General features: G+C 45.1%; 1 protein-coding gene across 2 annotated transcripts in view; it reads right to left on the bottom strand.

The window, feature by feature from the left end:
• Window positions 1-17,290, bottom strand: part of rhbdf1b (rhomboid 5 homolog 1b (Drosophila)) — a 36,518-nt gene that overhangs the window by 14,397 nt on the left and 4,831 nt on the right. Inside the window, exons 2-4 of one of the 2 annotated variants that reach the window (XM_056771139.1) lie at window positions 11,559-11,706; window positions 11,253-11,395; window positions 4,659-4,772 (exon numbers count right to left, since the gene is read on the bottom strand). In XM_056771139.1, coding sequence (XP_056627117.1) covers window positions 4,659-4,772; window positions 11,253-11,395; window positions 11,559-11,678 — 377 coding nt within the window. In that variant the 5' untranslated portion in view covers window positions 11,679-11,706. The remainder of the gene's footprint in view (window positions 1-4,658; window positions 4,773-11,252; window positions 11,396-11,558; window positions 11,707-17,290) is intronic. The other variant, XM_056771140.1, reaches the window with a different exon arrangement.

The raw sequence follows: 17,290 nt of genomic DNA on the forward strand, positions 1-17,290 counted from the left end.
GGGGATCTCGACATAGTCCTTGGCTGCCCCGGCATCGTGGGAAGTAAGGGAGCCGGAGCTGGTTTCACTGGAACGATCCGTGAGTGTAGCATTCCAAGTTTTATACAGCTCCTCATGCACCTCCGGGAAAAACATGGCACCCGGGGTGGGCGCGGTTTGCACCTCGCTCCGACCTCAGGAACCACGTATCCCCGGGTTAGCACGGATGACATCACTTCTGATTCCTCCTGAACTCGATCGCTGGGGGTGGACCTCGGATTCTTAAGAGTCGGATGTGAGTCTCCCTCCGATGCTGCGAGCAACATCTCATCTACGTCACACATCATTTCCGAATGTGTGGGTGAGGATCCGGACGGTATGTCACAGCCGGTTGGGGAACGTTTAGAAGAGCGAATCGGGCAGATGTGTCAATGAACGCTGCTTTAGCGTGCTGGACGCCCAGACACCTAATGGAGCGATCGTATCCATTCCCCTCCTCGATGAGGGTGTCGCACCCAAGAGAACAGCGGGACATGCCGCGCTAGAGAATGCTCAGTCAGTCTTAAAAGGACTTTTTAGAAAAATCTCTAACACCTCCAGAACTGCCGAGACGCCCAGGGGAAGGTCGCTGCAGGTAGGGACGATCCGCTGCTCTACGTCGTAGATCCGGCAATGTAGAAGAAGAATTTATTTAATTCGTTCTGTTCGTAGTCATGAGCGAAGGCTCTGAAGAACAAAAGGTAAATGAATGCTGCACGCCGGCTTCCTTTTATACCGGACATCTGGGGGCGGAGACCGGCATGCAAATTTCATTCGCCAAATTTCATTGGCCTTTTCTATAGTAGTCAGAGTTGATAGGTTCTCAAGGGCGAACCCCATCTGTCGTTCTCGACATAACGTCGAGAGACAGACAGAAAGGGAACTAATGTTAACAGTTAATATTTTTTATTTAAAAAATGTAAACTGAATTTGATATGAACTAGATTAATAAATGATGTAGAGATCTTGTTCATTGTTAGGTCATGTTAGCTAATGCATGCAGTGACAATCTGTAAGCATCTCTCTCTCTCTTTCTCTCTACACGTCTCTTTCTTCTCTCTTTCTCTGAGTGTTTGAAGAGTGTGTAAATTGTGGGAGTACAGCGAGAAACCAGCATTGTTTAGAGTAAAGCATGTGTAGTAATAACAGAGTATGACTGTGCATCACTACAACGAAAGCCAGCTTAAAAGTGGCCTTTTAAGGCAGCAGAGATGAAGAAAGTATGGTGCAAGGATTTGTGTATCTTGTTGTTCAGTTAATTTTATCAACATTTCCTGTTGAATTCAATAATATTGAAATCACAGAAAAAATTATTTGGAAATGTGGACTACACAATACATTATCTTAATAATCGCAAAGATAGTTATAATAATTGATAAATGTATGTGTATTATTGAATCAGGTTTAATTAGTTATTTTTGCAGCCTATGAGACAAGAATGAGTGCTGCAATCAGAACAATTTTATTTATGCACCAACTGACCAAAATCAAGTATTTCAGGCAGCCGCATAACAATAAGCCATAAACTTGGATAGATAGAGCAGACAGGACGTAAGTCAACGTATTACAGACTTTACTAAAGGACTTTGACCTGATTTCAAATACATACCATAAACCACTCAAAATATTAAGAACTGGTTAATTGCTTAGTTTAAACTACTGAAAACCCCACAGCTAATCTAAAACTCAATGCACTTCAATGTATTTTACAAATCAGCCAGCTTCGATATTTGTCAAAAATATGGTACAATATCAAACCGTCGCAAGCGACATCATTTGATATACCTACCTGTCTAACTCATCCCAGGAAGCGAGAAACGTCATCCCTGATGTGGAGAGGCAACAAATATATCCTGAAATATTTACTTTTCTTGTCATGACATTCTAAAGAATCGCGATTTTCTTCAACAAAAACCGAGGATCCCAAACTCCAACAAACTCCATCTCTCTCTTTCTCGGTTACAAGCTCATCTGACTGAATGAAGAAGGACAGTGTAGAAGGACGTGCCGCAACATGAGAAGACTAAGCACGCTGATTTCAGGTGTACATGTGATGTCAGTCACTGTCAGGAAGCCAAACGAAAATGTTGTCTACATAATGTTTATAGATAAGTGTTTGTTCTGGTTGGTACTTATTTTCTACAGTTTCAAATAAACAAATTTTGTTTTTGTTTAAAATATAATAAATAAGCATAATGGTAAATTAGAGAGATGTTACAGTCCACCTCTAAATACACAGGATAAATGCTACAGTTTTAAACAGACAATTACTTGATATGTCCAGAAATATTGTCAGTTCCCAGGAAAACAAACAAGTTTGGATAATAGTGCCCATAGACATTTCAAGCATGTTGCTTCACTACGTAACTTCACTAACGAATTTGAACAGTCAAAATGAAGCGCTTCCCAATCAGGTGCATCAGTTTTTGCGGTCCCCCGGAAACACTTCCGTTGTTGTCTGTGCAGCTTGCAGCGCGTTTCTGTGTTTGTTTGTGTTGTGAGTATTTGTAGCGCGTTTCTGTGTTTGTTTGTGTTGTGAGTATTTGCAGGGCATGTGTCGCCAAACAAGTGAAGATGCTTTCTGAATTTGCTTGTTTTTTTGTGTTTGCATGTGTTTTCTTCTGTTGCAGCGCAGTGACACCTAGCGGCCACCGTAACAACAGCTTGGTCAAACCTTAGAAAAATCCAATAATCTAACTTGTAATTATCAGTTCAACAAAGATGTGAGCGCGGATACATAAGTGGTTCGTGTACGTATTTGACACGTAAAATTGCAAAAATTAAAGTGTCGGAACCAAAAATGTATTCTATCTAAAAGCGAATGCTCACCCAGACCTGCCTGAAACGCCCCGTGTACCTACACCCCCACAAATCTACGTCAGTTCGTGGTATGATTTGACTGAAGCAGGACGTATCCACGCGCCGTCCGCATGACGCAATTTTCGTCATCAGAAGGGTCAGCGGTCGTCCGCACAGCCCGTCCGCGTGCAGCCCATTTTTTGAGACCGTGCGGACGTGCCGCGTACAACAGCATGCACAAAAAAGTGCACTAGTACGACAGGTGTCAATACACACACAGAAAGTAACCCTCTGACAGTCTGGAAGATCACACACACTCATTTGTATTGTCTCATATGTTCAACTCGGACATCCGCGCTTGTCTGTGATGAGTATTCGCAAAAAGTTGTGTGTACCATAATGTTCCAAATATGGTAAGAGGCGTTACATTTCGGTCACACACTTGCATGACCCGTTTAAAACCCATCCAAACTCACAATAACAGTAATTCTGAAAACAGTTAAATCAATGCACCTCACTAAAACAACAAGATCCATCTATCCAACTCATCGCCCAAAAGATCTCCAAAGTCAGAAGGCCAATCACACTGTGAAGGTGACAACAGACGTGTCCAGAACAAAGTTTGCAATAATATGGCATGAGTCACTATCAGCGCCTGGGTTGACAAAACTAGACGAAAGAGGCCGACATACTGAAGGTTTCTATTGTGAATAATAATACTTTCTGCCATAACATGTTCTTCTCCCTCAGATATTCCTTTGATGCAAGACTCATGGTGGACTCCAAAGCCAATGCACTATCAGATGATTAACTTTAAAACCAGCCAAAGCCTTAGAGACAGATGGGAGGGCTTTGATGCTCCTCTGTTTTTGTGCGTAGAGAGGAAGAATAGGTATCTCTTTCATGTTTGAGTAGGGGGTGTATGACATGACATTCTTGTAAACCCAATTGAAGAATTATGAAGGCTCAGGGAGTGGCTTGTGTATTACTAAAAGAATGGTTGTCGGAGCATAGTTGTGGTTTTGTGGTTTGTGTCTTTTTAAATGGCACAGGGGGAAGTGATTTTTTATAAATTAATGGGTTATCTATGAAGAAACATAAAAGGGGTCAGGATGTGGTAAACTGAATATTTCTTGTTCTGTTTGGATTGATGTACTATCAGAACTTAAATCCATCTCCCCTGTCTGCCCAGTAAAAAAATGTCACCAATTACTGCGACCATACATTTTTAAGTAAAATGAAATAAGCTTAATGAGTCAATTGAACTTAATTTTATTGAACTGATTACACAAATCGACATTTCAGTTTAAATGACTCATAATGTTAATTTGATTCAATTTAAAAATGTAATGAATCTCTTTACCGTAAGCTATTACTTTTTACTGTGAACACCTTATACTTTTTCCACCCTGCACTATGAATGTTTACATGTTGTGTTCGATAAAAACATGAAAACGTATAATGTTTGTGCGGTATTAGTTTAAGCAGACTGTGTTTCTCTATTGTTGTGACTTAGATGAAGATCAGAACACATGTTATGACCAATTTATGAAGAAATCCAAGTAAGCCCAAAGGGTTCACATACTTTTTCTTTCAACTGTATATATATAAACAAATATACTCAAGCTAAAAAAGTAGTTTGTTGGATAGAAGAACAAGCTTGTTTAATTCTAAGTGACAGAGAGAATTTTATGCGAACCAGATTAAAATAAGTCTTTAACATAACTACACTTACGAACAGAAAAATGAAATTACACACCCTACAGAATGGGTGTTTACAGTACAACTGCTTTTAAATAAATTTTGATTTCTATTGGTTATTTCTATTGGTTCTACAGTACCTGAGGACAATTTGGGGCAGTGACTGACGTCTGGGGGGCTCGAGCTGTGAGAAACACTGGCCTTTAACCAGTATGGTGCTGATCTGCTCAAAGCGAACCCTCTTCCCTGTGGGGCTTGGCGTGGGGAATGAGAAAACATGGAAAAGAAAGAGGAAATAGGAGGAGTTTAGTTACAGATGAAATAAAGACAATTAGTTCAGAAAGTTCACAGGAGTATGTTTATTTCAGAGTAATAAAGAAGTAAATAAAGAAGACAGGGCTTATATTATACTAGTAGAAATATGAGGCACACATGCAGTTAGAGAGCAGAGGAATACATTAGCATGATTTATTGTTGTGTCTCAGTGTAGCTGCAGTGGAAGACTTACGTCCAGAAAAAGAGATTCACATAAAAAGCGCTTGTTACTGCCCAAGAGTCTAAAACCAAACACACGTTTAAACAAAAGTGGGCTTCTAATGCTTATTGAGTTTTATTCAGTACACTTACATGTATGCTTACACACACATTTTAATCTAAAGCAATTTACACTGCTTGTATTTATTTTATCACCTGATTGTTCCCTGTGAATTGAATCCATAATCTTGCTTTAAAATATGTCTTTCTCCAAATTTAAATTAATCTTCTCTCCTTGTATTAATGCAACAAAGCACAATTACTTATAAAGTAATGAAAACAACACTGAAACAAGTCAAGTATGAAAAGGCTGTGTTTACTAAGCATTCAGCTTTACACACATATTTGCTGTTGTGCCAGCTGCTTGACCGTTTGAACTCTAATACACTGAACTAAAGTGAAAATCAACAAAGGGGATAAACAGCCAAACAAGATAGCCAACACTATAACATATTGCACAGGTCACTACGATGTAAAATAATACACAGTGTACATCAACAGACATACACCAGTAAAGACAATTGGCCAAAATAAGTGAAATATAATATGCACAAATTGAATTCTATCAAAAGGTATAAGCATTTTGGACCTGTGGTGCCATCAAAATATTTCTCTTTTATTAGTCCCAACCAGCCTACCAATGTCATGAGTATATATTTCCCTTTCTGTCGGTCTCTCGACGTTGTGTCGAGAACGACAGATGGGGTTCGCCCTTGAGAACCAATCAACTCTGACTACTATAGAAAAGGCCAATGAAATTTGGCGAATGCAATTTGCATGCCGGGCTCCGCCCCCGGAAATCCGGTATAAAAGGAGGCCGGCGTGCAGCATTCACTTACCTTTTGTTCTTCAGAGCCATCGCTCATGAGTACAACTCAGGATTTAATCCTCTACAACTACACGCTGGTGCTACGACGTGTTACAGCGGATCGTCCCTTCCTGCAGCGACGTTCCCCTGGGCGTCTCGGCGGTTCCGGAGGTGTTAGAGATTTTTTCTAAAAGTCCTTTTCAGGACTGACTGAGCATTCTCCAGCGCGGCATGTCCCGCTGTTCTCTTGGGTGCGGCACCCTCATCGAGGAGGGGGATGGACACGATCGCTGCATTAGGTGTCTGGGCGTCCAGCACACTGAAGCAGCGTTCGTTGACACATCTGCCTGCACTGCGGGCAGATTGTCATTCAGAAATTGCGGTCACGGGTGGCTGTCTTCCTACGGGAACCAGCCACCATTTCGTCTGCTACCCGGGCTGTGACATCTTTGGCTACGGCCCCGATGACCACCCACGTAGCAGCGTTAGTGATATGGGGAACTCTTCGAACGTAAACCCGCCAGCCAAGTGCTCACGGGCCGATCACCCCGATTCGCTCTTCTGAACGTTCCCCAACCGGCGGTGGCATACCGTCCGGATCCTCACGCACACACTCGGAAACGATGTGTGACGTAGATGAGATGTCGCTCGCAGCATCGGAGGGAGACTGGCATCCGACTCTGCCGAAACCAAACTCCACCCCCAGCGGTCGAGTTCAGGAGGAAGCAGAAGTGACGTCATCTGTGCTAACCCAGGGATGCGTGGTTCCTGAGGTCGGTGCGCGGTGCAAACCGCGCCCACCCCGGGTGCCAGGTTTTTCCCAGAGGTGCATGAGGAGCTGTGTAAAACTTGGAACGCTCCACTCACGGACCGTTCCAGTGAAACCAGCTCTGGCTCCCTTACTTCCCTCGATGGTGAGGCAGCCAAGGACTGCGTCGAGATCCCCCGGGTGGAACGTCCGCCTGCGGTGCACCTGTGCCGCGGACGGCTACCACCTGGGGGGGATCGGCCACTCCTACCGTCTAAGGCACGTAAGACTTCGGCATCACTGGTGTCGAAAGCTTGCGATGTTGTGGGCCAGGCTGCCTCCTCTCTCTATGCCATGGCCATCCTGCAGGTCCGCCAGGCCAGGGCGTTGAGAGGGCTCCACGAGGGTAAGGCCGACCCGGGTATAATGCAGGATCTCCGTGCCGCCGCTGACAGCGCTCTACGGGCGACTAAGGCGGCGGCACGGGCCCTGGGTCGGACGATGTCCACGGTAGTGGTCCAGGAGAGACACCCCCGGCTATACCTTGTGCAGAAGAGTGACACCAAGGAAGTCCGCTTTCTTGATGCACTCATCTCGCAGGGTGGGTTGTTGGTAACACCGTCGAGGACTGCGCTCAGCAGTTTTTTGACGGCGAAGCAGACAGTGGCAATAAACCACATTTTTTTCACGCCGCGACTCGGCCGCCTACAGGCCTCCGAGATCTCACGTGACGTCTGCTTCCCTGCAACCCAGGACCCTTTCGACATCGGCTCTGGTTCCTGTGCACCCACAGGCGGCACCCCGGAAGCAGAGGTCGAGGGGGAAACCTCCACCCCGTCAGCAACCTCCTCGCGAGAAGGGACACTGACGGGAAGACCCCAGGGAGAACAACATCGGGCCCGAACCTTCACAGCCACGGCTCTGATCGGTCGGTACGGGACGACTCCTGCCTCGTCACCAAAGCCGGGCCCTTTTTAGGGCTTGGCGCCCACTTACTCACTGAGTTTTCTGTTCTCCCCGGGTTTACTTGCAGCCGATCGCACACTCCACTGGACTGTGCTCGGCGAACCGACCCTACACCCTGGCGAGGCCTTCGACAGCCTTCACCACTCTCTAACCGACAGTGCGTGCCGTTGTCCCGCCAGGCAGGTAAGTAGGCAGAGCAAACCTTCCCTCTGGGGACTCCCCACGACATGGTTAGCTCCGCCAGCCGACGAACCACCCCCCGTGGGAATGATGAAGCAGACCGTCCCCTTGGTCACCCTGTCACAGTCCCTGGGAGCTCGAGAGCTGCCCACACTGTCTTGCTGGCTAATGAGGGCGGTCCGTCTTGGTTACTCGATCCAGTTCGCCAGAGACTCTCCCAAGTTTCGGGGCACCATCTCTCCCTCTGTCAGAGGCAGGGACGCCTCCGTACTTCGGGTAGAGGTCACCACCCTTCTGGCAAAACAGGCATCGAGTTCGTCCCTCAAAACCAAGATGTTCAGTGGGTCACGACCCGCACTTCATCGTTCCCAAGAAAGACGGCGGGTTGCCCCCAAAGGCTGCGTACCCTGAACAGAGCACCTTCACAAGCTGCCATTCAGGGTGCTCACACAGAGGCGCGTCCTGACATCTATCAGGTGTCAGGATTGGTTCGTGGCAATCGACCTGAAGGACGCTTACTTTCATGTCTCGATCCTCCTCGACACCGCCCGTTCCCACGGTTCGCGTGCGAGAGGCGGGCATATCAGTACAGAGTCCTCCCTTTCGGCACATGTCCGCAGTTGTGCCCAACCAGTGTTGAACTGTCTGAAATGAACATTTTAGGCAGACAGCGGTCCCCCTGAAACAATTCAGAGGCTCCTGGGACACATGGCGTCCTCGCGGGTTAATACCCCTTGAGTTGATGCACATGAGACCACTCCAACACTGGTTTCAGAGTCGAGTTCCGAGGAGAGCGTGGCACACCGGCAGCAGGCGCATGGTGATGCCACCCTGCTGCCGACGCACCATAACCCCTAGTCTTTATGACTTTTTCGACGGACTCAGGTCCCTCTGAGCAGGTTGTGAGGCAGGTCGTGGTGACGACTGAAGTCTCCCTGCAGGGGTGCGGTGTAGTGTGCAAAGGGCACGCAGGTGGGGTGTTGGACGAACCCCCGCCTGCGCTGGCATATCAATTGCCAAGAGTTGTGGGCTATGCTACTTGCACGGAGCAGGCTACGGCCTCTCGTGCAAGACATGCACGTGCTGTTCCGAGGACAGCACTATAGCTGTAGCGAATACAGATCGTCAGGGTGGCGTTCGCTCACAGCAGCTAAACACAACTTGCTCGACGCCTCCTCCGGTGGAGTCAACAGGTGACTCGTTCCCTGCAGGCCACACATCCCGGGCAAACTGAACTAGACAGCCGACGTGCTTTCTCGCCAGTTTATGCCTCGTGGAGAGTGGCGACTCCACCCCCGTGCAGTCCAGCTCATTTGAAGGCTGTTCGGGTAGGCCCAGGTAAAACCTGTTCACCTCCCGTAACACCACCATTTGCCCGCTTGATAGTCCCTGCCCTCGGCACGGATATCCTTGCGCACAGCTGGCCGCGGGATGGGCGGAAGCACACCTTCACCCCCCCCAGGAGCCTTCTTGTACAGACTCTGTGCAAGGTCAGGGAGCAGGAGCACCAAGTGTTATTGGTTACACCACACCGGTCTAACCGCACTTGGCTTCAGAGCCGATGCTCTGGACAGCGACTCCCCCTGAACCATTCCCCTGACAGAGGACCTGCTCTATCAGGGGAAGGACACGTTCTGGCATCCCAGATCAGACCTCTGGTACACCCATGTCTGGTCTCTAGACGGGTCAAGAAGATCCTGAGATGGCTACTCCCCCTCTATGGCTGAGACCATCTGCCAGGCTAGGGCCCCATCTACTAGGCGGTTACACGCCTCTAGACGGCGCCTCTTCTCGTCCTGGTGTCCCTCTCAATGAGAAAGACCCACTGAGGTGCTCGATCAGGATTGTGTTTTCCTTCTACGAGACTGGAGACTAACATCTCCCCCCCACACTGAATGTGTATGTAGTCGCTATTGCCACTCATCACGACTCAGTCGGTGGAAAGTTTCTAGGGCAACACGACCTGGTCACCAGGTTCCTAAGCAGCGAGAGGGCGGAATCCGCCTCATCTCCGCTCCATACCCTCTTGGGACCCTAAGTGGTCCTGGGGAGCCTCAGGGCCCCCCAAAGAGCCCCTCGGAGGTTCCGATCTTCCTCATAGAGTAAGACGGCCCTCCTGACGGCGCTCACTTCCTTCAAGAGGGTAGGGGACCACCGAGCATCCTCCGTGTCCCCGGATTGCCTTAAACTCGGCCCTGGAATCTCTCACGTCATCTTGAGACCCAGGCCCGGATGCGTGCCCAAGAAGTTCCCACTACTCCCTCCGGGGCCAAGTGGTGAACTTGCAGGCGCTCCCCATAAGGGAGGAAGACCCAACCCGATTAGTGTTGTGTCCAGTACGTACTGGACCGCACGCAGAGCTCTGAAGCTCTGACCAGCTCCGTGTCTGTTGGAGGACAGCAGAAGGGGAAGGCTGTCTCCAAACAGAGACTGGCGCACTGGGTCGTGGACGCCGTTACGACGGCATTCCGATCTCAGAATCTCCCATGCCCATTGGCAGTGAGGGCTCACTCCACACGGAGTTTAGCCACCTCCTGGACACTGGCAGAAGCGCCTCTCTAGCAGACATCTGTAGAGCTGCGGGGGTTAACAACCTTCGCGTAAACCCGGTGTCAGCCCACGTCCTGCGTGGCGACATGTAGGACTGGCATCCGGGGGGGCATATGCCTGCGAAAGCACCTTTCCACCCTCTAACAGGTTGGGTCAGTGTGCTATTTACCTTTTCTTCTTACCCGAACACATCGCTAAGAAACTGGTACCTCACCAGCCTCCCTTCTTACCCAGACACTGGTTAAGAATAGGCATTCCATCCATCACCAAGCAAGCACCCCCTGGGGGCTGGCTGGGCAGAGCAGCCTTCCCCCTTAGGCCGGGATACCATGTGAGCTATCACAGATAGCTCTAACCGGACCTAGTGCTACCGGACGTCTGTAACACCCCCTCCTTGGGCTGTTCCGTCTGATGTATCCTCATGAGAATGGTTCCCACTCCTGGTAACCCATGAGCTTCCCCAGGTGGGCCTCCACCTCGCGGTTAACTACTCAGTCCGCACGTTCCATGCGTTCTCCTCCAAGGACGAGACCATACCTATATCCACCATATTCCTCCCCACGGGTAGGAGGTGGCCTCTGTAGCGCTTCTCTGATTAAGAGTCGCGCTTACCCGGTGTAAACTGATCCGGACGGCCTCTCGCCTATAGAGAGCTAAGGCCACGTCCGTGAAAGTTACCGGTCAGGGCTGTACCCATCTTTCTCCGAGAAAGCTCTGGAACCCCCCGACCACCACACTGGAAGGTTACAGTCTCACGAAAGCTTCGAGATGACACGCCCAGGCTTGTTACCGTCGCTTCGCTAGAGATTGTGACGCGATACAGCGTTGTGGCGTTTTCCATAGGCAACCCCATCTGTCGTTCTCGACACAACGTCGAGAGACCGACAGAAAGGGAACGTCTTGGTTACGTATGTAACCTCAGTTTCTGTAAGGGTTTGTAGATCTTACCTCTTGATGGTTTGAGAGATGGAGGATTTGCGCAGGACCGAGGGTCTTCGGTAGGCATTGGGGTCGACTGGCGGGCATCTGAGCTGGATGTTCTCGGTGGGTACACTGGCACTGCGCAGATACAAGCTATTACGCATGACGGGCTGTAGGACATGAAACATATTGAAACATTAATTCAGAGGACCACAACTAAATAGCACACAAGACAACTGTATTTTTACAGATCAAAACTTTCTGGGATTTAACTGGTTATTGGTAGACATTAGACAACTTGTTCACATATGTTTAGCATAAACTGCTGTCTACCTGCAGAAAGTTATTGTGTTCTTCCGTAGCGTTCAAAGCGCTGGGGATGTCCACTCTGAGCCAGGGTGGTTTTTTCCTCCTCAGGCTGCTGCTGCTGCTCTCATCCTCAGCATCGGCCATGTCTGCCGCTCCTCCACTTGCCAGCCAGCTGCAAAATCAAATAAGGTCAGAAAACGTAATCACACATATACAAGATATGGGTGAGCAATACACGCAACAGTGCTGGCTTATGTAAGACACACGCCGTGCCAGCGATAATCTGCATTTCCATCTGGTTGCTGTGACCTGATGGTACATTGCTGAGACAGCGATGTGCTTCTTCTATCCACGCTAAACTCAGGTGACATCACAGTAAAACTACGATTACTTTTCAGCTACTGGGACTGACAGTGGCCGCTTAAGATATTTCACTACCCCTTTTAAAAAACACATAATTTGCTTTTAGAATTGGATGTAAAAATAAAATCCTATGCAGATCCTTCTATGGACATAATAAAAATGAATTACTGAGTGTAATATACTAGAAGTGCATTTCCTAACACATCCACTAGAGGATGCAAACTCTACCATTTTCATTAAATTAAATTAAAATTAAATTAAAAGACTCCCAAAGGATATGTATACATTTACTATTCAAATAAATGTATATATTTATTTTTTCAAATATATATTGTATATCAAAAACAGTACAGTATACACCAATGCAAATTCAACACTTTTACACTTAATAAAACATAAGAAAGCCCATAGAGAGAATTTCTCTCTTGCCAGCTAAACGGGAGCCCGGGACATGACAAAATCCTTAAAAAATTATTTAAAGTTGCCAAATCCTTTTTGTGGCCATGAACAGGAAACCAAGTTATAAAAATTTAAATTTCAATATTGCAGATGTGTCACAGGACAAATCAAAGCCTGTTTTCAGTGTTCTGAATTATAAAAGATTGGGACTGAAAAGTATCTAGGGACTGAATATTTTTCTAGAACCAATTTGACTCCTCCAAAAACCAACGGTCCTGATGCATCAGCCAAAGCCAGTGAGTACTATTTGACGCACTATTGTCCATGACAACAGCCAATATCAATGACTAGCTAGCTCATATTTTTTTACTTTTTGCTTATGGAAACCAGGGCACATATTTTTACAGAAAGTTAACATAATCCTTTAAATAACACTCTGTGGAGAAAATTCTACGACTTCCTTCTGCAGACCACATTTTATCCAAACAAACACATTAAATGTGGTCGTCGAAATTTCACGTTTGGACAAAAGGTTAGCAGTGACCGTTACAAACCAAAATGAAACCAACAAGAAAGCACCACATTTCCCAGAACTACTCCATCATTTGGCTTTATCGTTCTGTTAACAGGTCACAGATACAAACTCTTACATACACTTACACAAATTTATAAGATTTTTAGTGCATATTACTTAAAACCAACTTTAACCACTTCAGAAGCATAACATTCGATGAACTCCAGATTTTCCCAGAATTTTTTCTTAAATAGTACATATTACGAGATCATGAATATGACATTTTATGCAGTCTATAATTTTGCCGTGTGTGAATAAGCAGTCTGCCTAGTTGTAAAACCGAAGGTGAATGAATAACAAAGTTACTAGCTTGAAAAAAAGGGAATCAAATCTGAATCACGCAAACGAGTCGTCCCTAGTCCGATTCACGAACTGCCGTGGATTCACATCACTAGATATAGTCCCCGCCTATGTTTTGCTAGGACTGCCCAAAAAAATGTCTCCTTCCTCCCCCAAACACTGTGGCTTGTTAGCCTCATTCGCGGTAGACCAATCAGAGAGCAGACCAGACCATCTGACCAATCAGATCAGAGTAGGCTGGCAAAAAGGAGGGGATTAGACGGATGATTTACCAAACGAATCATTTGAGAGTCAGTCAAGTGTCAGTTATTTATAACAAAATAATAGTGTTTTTACACCAAAATTACCCAAATCCTCCAAGTTTTTTTAAAGGCTGTCTAAGAACTGTTCCAAGTAGGAAAGACAGATTTTATATTTATACTTAAGATTGAATAAATTATTTTTAGTAAACTATCACTTTTATGTAATAAACGTCCTGTCTTTAAGAAAAAACTGACAGCAATATAATTGCTATTCTGCTTTATTCATCAAAGCTCAGTCCCCACTAGCTCGACAGACCATTCGATGGTTGTGACAGATCCTTTCTATTCTTTCAAACATCTAAAGCATCCTTATGGCAGTAAAATAAATACAGTAGATACACTAAATAAATCAATGTGACCACAGCATTTGAGCCAATAACCGCACATCAAACAAGAACGCAGTGATTTATTTACATAACACATTTATCAGCCTAACACTGTCTGACATTCAGTCTGTTCTCTAAGTAAGAAAGTTCAATTCTTAGTATTTCTTTTATTGTTGATTAAATATTTGGAGGGAACAAGATACTTTTTATTTGTTCCTCAATAATTTAGAATCAATACAGCACAAATATGCACAGAAGCAGTCAGTGCCACAAATATTTTGCGTTCCCTTCTAAATAAAACTGTCCCCCTTCATAATCTGCAGTTCCTATTCCTGATAGGGAAGGTCTGCTGGAAAGGACACAGGAGGTGTTTTGAATTGGCCCAGATGTTCCAGTGAGACACCGAGTTTTGGTGGACAGAACTGGGCAGCAGATGTCTGTGTGTTGTCGGCTAGTGATGAATGACCTCATTTGGAGACCACTTCCTTCCTGAGCATAGATGCTGTTTCTCTGCTTTCTCTCACACAAACAATTATATGAAGAATGTGCTTCAATGCAGTAGCTGTCCTCCAACAACAGATATGGGTCTTGATCGATCACATTGCTAGCTGATTGGGTATGTTTTGTTACATTTACACTTGGGCAAATAAATATGGCGCCACATAATGGGTTTAAACTTAAATTTATTATTATAATGTTATTTTAGATTTTTGTTAACCATTAAGAAATATCTTCCTGTGTCAATTGTAATTAACCCTAAACAGTTATTTCAAACACGCTGCAACGTGCTTATATCAAAATAGTTGTCTAAGGTTAAGACAACATCTCTTTTGTATCTTACTATGCAAACCTGTTTGGTGACACCAACAGTGTTGCAAAAATGACACACTTCCGTTTAAATATCTTAAATACTTGAAATGTAGGGGGTATAAATGGTCACAAAAAGTGTCTCTTCTCCCATTTAGTGGACAATAACCCGTGACTGACTGTCTCATAGGATGCTCATGGTTTTCTCTTGTCTTCTTGACTCAACTGAGTCGAATTCATTCCATGATCAACAATAGAAACAATAGTTCTTCTCAGAAAACAGGGAAGACACAGAAATAAAGAAGCCACAGGAATCTGATCTGTTTTTTTTGTCCGTCCCTTTGACGTCAACGTAAGCTCGCACTAGAAGTTGAACTGTTCATTTGATTAGTTCATTTCTTTTCACAATGGAAACAGAAAAACAGATGTGTCATTTTGACTCTTACTGAGTGACACTACAATGATTAGTACAACATACTGATGTTGACAGAACTTGCAAGTATCTCTAGGAGCCAAATAAATATGTATGAAAATGGATCTTTAGCAGCCCATACTGCCGCTCTGGCAGGACACTGGGCAGAACGCCCCCATCATTTACTGGGAAATGCTGCATGCTTCTGGGCTGCTAGGGCTGTTCTGCACTATTTCATGGCAAGTGGTTCAGTATTGTAAGTCTGCTAAATTGATTCGGATGACCTCTGTGTGATGGGTCAGCCTGCTTATGTAGAGTAGATCTGCTGATCCGTCAGTTGACCGTCCCTCACTAGGTTTCCATACATAGTCAACTGGCTTCACAGAGAAGACCCATTTTTTGGTTTTGTTGTCGGAACAGTCAATTCATGCTGATTTAAACTGCAAAGTTTAAACGAGGTCCGAAAAGAAAGAAACTCAAATGGTGATGAATAAAATCACATTTATAGCTTTTTAACACTATATAAAAGACCAAATTGGTCCATCAAAACTCAATGAGCGATTGAGCAGTTTTTCAATATGAGGCTGCTTTAAACATCTTAATAAGTGTCTCTGGATATCAATGTGCTGACAGGTTGTTGGTTATTGGTGATGATCCCAGACTGCACGCTGTGAGAAGCAGCGGTGTTGAATGACTCTGTTAGAGACTTGTTGGATTCAACATCTGACCTGCCAACAAATATCTTTCTGTCTCGGTTGTGTCAGACGCAAGCCAGGCGGACTTGTGCAGCGCACGCCCATACAACATGTGATCTCCATTTAAATACTTTCCAGAGTGATGGTTGCCTGGAGCAGTTCCTAATAGAGAGGACTCGCTGTGTGGGCTGTCTGTATTGATTTGGGCTGTTAAATATTCTCACTGGCTTTTGATGGAAAGTCAAAGCTCTGCTCATTTATTCTGAGGGAGACAGTGGCTCCACGACATCACGATTGGACGAGAACTGACATATTTAACATGCAAAAAGCAATTTTCGTGTGGAAATTCCCTTCAGTTTTGCAACTGCCAAAAAAGCAACTTGACAATAGTATGAACTTCTAAATAAACGTTAAGCAGACAGAGGGTTTTGGTGGCTAGTCTTGAGGGATTTTTTGTTTTTAATAGGCTGGTGACAGAACTATGAAGGTTGAAAATAAACCGCTAGAGCGACACTCTTTCAATTCTGAGAGGTACGTTTTTCTCCAAATGGCAAAGACACAACTGTGAGCAGATTGTTTTATAGTTCAAAATTTAAAGGACTTCAATGAGAACACTTGAATGACGCACAACACAGACTGATCCTAATGTCAGTCTTGGGAGTCCTGGGTTTCGTGTCAAACTAGGAATTAAGACCAGTTGAAACCATAAAGGACAACACGATGGTATAGCACCCGCTATATGGCAATGCAACATTTAATCCTATTGCTACAACTTCTTAAAAATAACCTGTCTGGTCTCTATTACTGTAACTCGCATCAGTCTGCCAAGAGCTTGACTAAAGGAAAGCCGTCTGTGTCAACCGATTTCAATTCCCAGATAATTCTCTCAAATGTGAGCCTTACACACCCAATGAACAACAGACCCCTAAGCGGCTGCTCTCTTTTATGCAGTAAATCACAATCCCAGTTTCCTTCAACATGTAGAAACCAGAAATAAACAGGCTAAGCCCTGCACCAGGATTACACTGCAGAATGTGCTTTGAAAGATTTTTACCAGTTCTTCTCAGAGCAAATCACAACGAGTCTTGAATTCTCTATCTGTAGCCCAGCAGATGGGCAAACTGTGTTGAATAAGGGACTATTTGAGATCTGCGGGATGGTTCATCGCCTTTGTCTAACAAGAGGCTGTTTTCACAATGGTGCTCATTATGAAGCATCTTCAAGCTGTGAATGTGACATGAACACTTCCTCTGTTGGATCACACTGTAAGAAAATGTTTAATTGTACGCAGATGGTGCGCGGGTTTCAAATAGACAATAAGATTAAAATTTCATGAACATCTGACATAGAAGATCAAATAAAGATTTACAAAATCACAAACCAGAGTCTTATCCTACATTTCTTCAGGACACCACAAATTTCACATTAGTGAGCGATAAACATTTTTGAAATTTCAAGTTACTTCCCAAAAGTTGATTTATTGTTATATTTTTTATGTTAACTGTTTTGGATTCATCATTTACAACCGTCTGATCTTTTAGAATAGACCAACATCTGACAGAATGATCTAATAAATGT

Source organism: Triplophysa dalaica, chromosome 17 (genome assembly GCF_015846415.1).
Source record: "Triplophysa dalaica isolate WHDGS20190420 chromosome 17, ASM1584641v1, whole genome shotgun sequence".
Lineage (NCBI taxonomy): Eukaryota > Metazoa > Chordata > Actinopteri > Cypriniformes > Nemacheilidae > Triplophysa > Triplophysa dalaica.